Genomic DNA, 5,596 nt, shown 5'->3' with positions numbered 1-5,596 from the left:
TTTCTTTCACTTCAAAAATATGATTATTTCGCAACACCTCTGTGATTCAGAGGTGTTTCAATGACTGTGGTCGCTTTCTATGGATTTGGAAATAAAAAAACGAAACCGAGCATCAGATGCAAAAGAAAACAACGCTACGAGGTCTTTTAGAAGGCGGATACTTCTTATTTTGCTACACTCACAAAGGGGATATTTGGGACCTGAAAAATAGAGAATGACAGCGATTTCGAACTCGTCACATACGAGCTGTTCAGCTTTATATATTTACAGAAAAGTTACGGTCTACCCGCCTTGCATTACCGATAATATTTCCGCTCTGTGTCTGAGCCCGGCGCGCACCTATGCGCACCCACCCACGTGCGCGCACGCACTTTCTCCTCGTCTCCCTCTTTACAAACTTCCCAAATGGCTGCACCAAATAACCCTCAACAAACCAACAAGCAAACGAACACCCCCCTCCCGCTTAGAAAAACAATGCGACACGAAAAACAGCAGCCAGACCCTGCAGCCGAAGCCCGGTCTGTGCTCCAGCGAGCCGCAGCCCGCGGCTCCCCTCGCCTGAGCAGTGCGGTGGGCTGTGCAGGCGAACCTGCGTGGCCGTGTGCGGCCGTGGGGTTGGATATGTAGAAAATTAAATAAATGTGTAGAAAATTAAATATGGAAATGTAGAAAATGAAACATAGCCTGATAAAGAAAGTTAATTCAAAACTACATGTTGTACACAATAAACTATCTTTTTATTTTGATTATAAATAAGATGACTGTACTTCCCTTAAAATACAAGTACATAGGAAAACCTGGTAGAAATTATCTTTTTTTTTTTTTCTTACAAGGTATTAAAACTGGACACTTTAAACCGGACTCACGTTCTATACTGACAGCAGGTTCTTCGCTATTTTATTTTTTTCTAATGGCGTTAGACTTTTACCTTCTTTCTCCTCCGTGCCTTTGGCATTTGAATTTCTAGTCCCGGAATACTTTGCTTTCTCTAGCAAGAAATCGCTGAGGCGCCCCCCGCCCCTACCCTCATTCCCCCAAAAATAATCGGGCTAATGAATTTGGACTCGATTCCTTCGGTCTCGAGTTCATGAATCCCACGCGTTTGCTTGCCCTGTTTGCACGCTGAGGATTGATCCTGTATCCCGTTAACCCTCTGGCGCAGCCCTCCTTTGGGAATAGGGTCTGGGCCCTGGGAGGGGCCGGGGCCTTCCGGGGTCTGACAACATCCCGGGTTGTTTTTCCACCAAGAAGAAAAAAAAAGGGGGGGCGGGGGTGAAGGGGAAAAAAAAGGAGAAAGATGTAAGGAAAGGAGCGTTGGGAGAAGAAACCAAAGGGGGAAATAAAAAAAGAATATTCGTAATGTGTATAATTTATTAGAAGCTTCTTAGGAACTATATTTAAGCCAAATATCTACATAAGTTACAACAGGAAAAGGCGGCGTGCGCAAATAACAAACTGCCGGAGGATTTACGACGGGGTGATCAGTGTCCATAAAAAAGGTGGGGGTTGGTTTGGTTGATTGTATTTTTTTCCTTTTCTTTTTACAACAAAATATACAGGCTACTAAAAACTATGGGTTTAGTCCAACTTTTGACAGCATTATACAGCTACAGGTTCACATCAAACGTAAGGAGGAAAATAAAAGCCAAGCCTTTGATGACTCCACGTCTCCATCCGCTGGCCCTGGCGGCGGGCTGGGAGAGACCGGGGAGGGGGAAGCTGCTTCTTGTGTCTGGGTGACGCGAATGCGTTTTTTGGGGGGAAAACCACCCCATCCCCCAAAATCTCTGTATTTACATGCAAGTCCTAGACGCTGGCAAAGTGTACATCTGATATCCAAGTCTTCAGACCACGTCTAAAGATGGTCCCCTTTCTGCAGACTACTCCATGGTTATTAGTCTGAATATTTTTATACACCCCATAGGACAACTTTGGGGGAGAAAAAACATAAAGACCCCAAACCATCAACAGTAACAATAAAATGGAACAAAAAAAGTGTCTCTCTTTCTTAGAGGTCCGCAGAGACCACTCAGTAAAACAGGGGAAAGGGAGGAGAGCATTAAAAAGAAAAAAAATGAAAACAAAAAAAAAAAAGAAAACAAAAAAGAAGAAAAAAGCACACAGTAGTTTGAAGAGGACAGAGATTTGTGTAACTGGGAAAATTTGTTGGGTTTTTTCTTTTTCTTTTTTTTTCTTTTTGCCTTTTTTTTTCCTTTTTCTTTGTTTAATCCTTTTACCAGGTCCTACCGTATAGCAAGGTGGAGCAAGACATGGCAGTGCCATAGTCAGAAGTAGAAGAGTTTAGGTGAGACAAACTGGAGACTTGGCTCTGCAGAGAGGAAGGGCTGGCCGAGTGCTGTCCCATGTCTGGAGACTGCCCCGCACTGTTTGTCTGGTGGCTCTGATGCTGTCCGAGGCTGTTGCCATTGGTAGCCACTGTGATCGTTGTAGCTGCCTGCTGCTGATGGCTCTGGATAGCTGCTGTGGGTGTGTTGGAGCCTGCTTGGCAGGGCTTGCCATCCTTCACAAGCACTGGCACTGCCACCCTTCTGGGAGACTGCTGCTGCTGGCAGGAGCCGTTCTCCTGTTGCATCTGCTGCTGCGCAGCCTTGTCTTTGGCCTGGCGTTTCATCTTGTAGCGGTGATTCTGGAACCAGATTTTGACCTGAGTCGGGGTGAGATGTATCATGCTGGCTAAATGTTCCCTCTCCGGGGCGGAGAGGTATTTTTGTTGCTTGAAACGTCTCTCCAGCTCGTAAACCTGGGCCTGCGAAAAAAGGACCCTCCGTTTCCTCCGCGGCGTGCTCTGGAGCGGGGCCATGCTCTTGCTCACGTCTCCCAGGGAGCCGAGGCTGCCCATGCCTCCCATGTTCATGCCCGAGGACGGCGCCATGAAGCGGGAGACTGCAAGGGAGAAGGCGGCACGTTTTAGGCGGCCCGGCTTGGCCCGGCCCGGCCCGAGCGGGGCCCCGCGCTCCGGCAGCCCCCGCCGCCGCCTGCCCCCAGCGGAGCTCCGCAGCCCCCCGGCAGCCCAGCCCCGGCCTCGGGGCACCCGCGCTTCTAAACAGCGGCTCACGTCCCTGGGCGAGCGGCGGCCCCCTTCTCGCCCGGCCCAGCCCCGGTGAATAAGGGCGACCACTCACCCCTCGTCCTGCCCGGGGCACAGCCAGGAAAGTGCCTAAAGTGACAGCCGCGGCGGCAGCAGCCGCGGACAGCGGCTCCGCCGAAGAGGACCCTGCCGCTCCCCGGCCGCCTCCCGGGACGCGGCCCCGGCGCCTCCGGCTTCCCCCTCTCCCGCCCGGTGCCGGGCGGCGCGCAGGCGGACGGGCACCGCCGGCTCCCTCTGGGCCCCCAGGCCGCGACGCTCCCGCCCCGCTGGACGGCGAGAGCCGGGCTCCCGCTCCCCGCCGCAGCCGGGCTTCCAACCCCCTTGCCCCGCAAAAGCAGCCGCGGGAGGCTGACGTGCGACCGGCCGGGGTGGAAAGACCGGGTACGATGCTCGGGCAGGAGGAGGAATTTGGGGTTTGGGGGGGTTTGAGACCGACTTTTGCCCTGTCGCGGACCCCCCGTGCCTTGTGCCCGCGGTGTGTCGGGGCAGTTGCGCGGCGAGCCCCCTTCGGCCACCCAGCCCCGAGCTGACTTACTTGAGGAAAAGCGGGGGTCCGGGTTGGTGCCGTACCATCCTGTCGCCGAAGCGCTGTTCCTCATGGTGTCCTGGTAAGGCGGCAGCTCGCTCATGTTGCCCAGGTTCCCATTGCAATAGCCCCCCATCGTAGCATGGGAGAGCTGGGGGACCCCTGCCGCTGTCATATGGTAGGCGGCAGTCACTGTTCCGTTGTGGCCCATGGGGTGCTGCTGCATGGCCGGCTGAGAAACCTGAGACTGTCTGTAGGCTGACAGGGGAGCCCCCAAGTTACTGGCCTCCATGCCCACTTTCTTGTAGCTTTCCTCCAAAGGACTCAAGATGTCAGACACTGAGAAAGGAGTCGTATGCTTTGGGCTCATCGACATGATTCGGCGGCTGGGGAAAAAAAAAAAAAAAAAAGGAAGGGGAGGCAAATCTTTTTTTTTTTTTTTTTTTTTTTTTTGCCAGATATTCTGGTGTTGCCTTAACGCCGATCTTGTTGGATGTACACGTAACCGAGTGGACGAAGTCCGCCTTAATTGGATTGAGTGGAGGCTCAGGGCTGCCTTTCGTTTGTTTTAGCCAGACGCCAGGTTTTAGGCTGCCACCAGAGGCGGGGCATAGGCACTAAAGCAACAAGACAATAGAAGCCTACATCTTGCCCAAGATAATTAGCTTACATGCTGATGACAAGGTAAACACCTTTAAGTCTTACTTGTCAGAATTTTTTTTATGTCTTTAGGAAAAAAAAAAAAAAAAAAAAAGAGAGACAGAGAGGAGGGGAGAGAGAGGGAAAAAAGAAAGAAAGACCCCGTGAGCGCAACTCTTTTTTTTTTTTTTTTTTTTTTTTTTTTCTTTCCTCGGGGTGACAATATCGTGGACGGGAAATGGAAGGCAAAGCAAAAAAAGACCACCATTTGACTGGGTGAAAGGATTTAAAAACAGCTCCCGGGTGGCAAGGCTGTCAGCCCAGCCTTTGTGAGAGCTGGGGAAACGGGGTGGAATGCCAGTAAGCCAAAGGACAGAATCTCCCTCTTCCCTCACTAAGTTTGGTCCGGAAGGAGCCCCGCCGCCGGGAGGATAACTCTTCGGAGGGCAGAGCTTTCTCTCCGGGCCACAGCTCCCCTCGCCCCGCACTCCCCGCACTCGCTTGTCAGATGCCCCGGCCGGCTGGGGCTGAACAAGCGCTTGGGGTTCCGCATCCCGGGAACACTCTCTATGTCTCCTAAGACACTCAGTGCAAGGATGGTTTGTCTCCCTAAAGCCACAAATTCCTTTCAGCTAGGGATTTTTTTTTTTTAATATCTCAGAGAGGGGTGAAAAACACAAGTTTGCAATATCAATCAGTAATTTAATCGCCTAGGACGAGAGACCGATGAAAAATAGGTTAGCGCAAAATGTCGCTTGTTATTCTCAAAGGCAAAGACTCTCACAGTCTCTCGTGGTCCCTCTGAAGCTGAAGCTGCGTTCTAAGGTTATTTATACAGCACGGGAGCTGGATGGAGAAGACCTCTCCGGTCATCTGTTACACGACCTTGCCAATGAATTCCCTGTAGTTTCCAATAAACTGCAATTTCTGGCACTTTCGGATCTGTTCTCGGATCCGGTGTGAAAACAAAAGCGATCCATTCACAGCCACACGCACACGTACAGGCAGCCAGTAGCTAATGTCACTCGGGTCTTTGAAGAAATCTTCCAACGCCTAGTGTCTCCAAAGCTTATATTTCGGGGTGATCCGGGTGGAGGAGAGAAACCTCCCCTGAGTGTTTCACACCCCGGCCTACGGCCCTGGCAACCACAATTTAATACAGCGATTACCTGAATATTAAGAAAATTACAGCGAAGGTACAGTTAACCCTGGGACTTTGAAGTGTCAAGTAACTATTTAGTAATTGCACTTGTAAATATGTTTGTGCTCGGCTGGTTCGTGCTTAAAAATGCAAAAGTGCACTTGCTACCCGGGAATAACTA

At 51.1% G+C, this 5,596-nt stretch overlaps 1 protein-coding gene across 1 annotated transcript; it reads right to left on the bottom strand.

Moving 5' to 3' along the window:
* Positions 1 to 259: 259 nt before the first annotated feature.
* On the bottom strand, positions 260 to 4,350 carry NKX2-1 (NK2 homeobox 1). Its single transcript, XM_064423928.1, has 2 exons — positions 3,645 to 4,350; positions 260 to 2,904 (listed from the first exon to the last, which is right to left on the bottom strand). The coding sequence occupies exons 1-2, from the start codon at positions 4,009 to 4,011 to the stop codon at positions 2,234 to 2,236; spliced, it is 1,038 nt and encodes a 345-aa protein (XP_064279998.1). The 5' UTR covers positions 4,012 to 4,350; the 3' UTR covers positions 260 to 2,233.
* Positions 4,351 to 5,596: the final 1,246 nt, after the last annotated feature.

Source organism: Passer domesticus, chromosome 6, assembly GCF_036417665.1.
Source record: "Passer domesticus isolate bPasDom1 chromosome 6, bPasDom1.hap1, whole genome shotgun sequence".
NCBI classification, from domain to species: domain Eukaryota; kingdom Metazoa; phylum Chordata; class Aves; order Passeriformes; family Passeridae; genus Passer; species Passer domesticus.
This window is presented reverse-complemented; position numbering and strand designations above follow the sequence as displayed.

Coding starts and splice junctions, on each gene's coding strand:
- NKX2-1 (XM_064423928.1), bottom strand. CDS start 4,011: ATGTCGATGAGCCCAAAGCATACGACTCCTTTCTCAGTGTCTGACATC. Junction 2,905..3,644: donor GGACCCCCGCTTTTCCTCAA/GTAAGTCAGCTC, acceptor TCTCCCTTGCAG/TCTCCCGCTTCATGGCGCCG.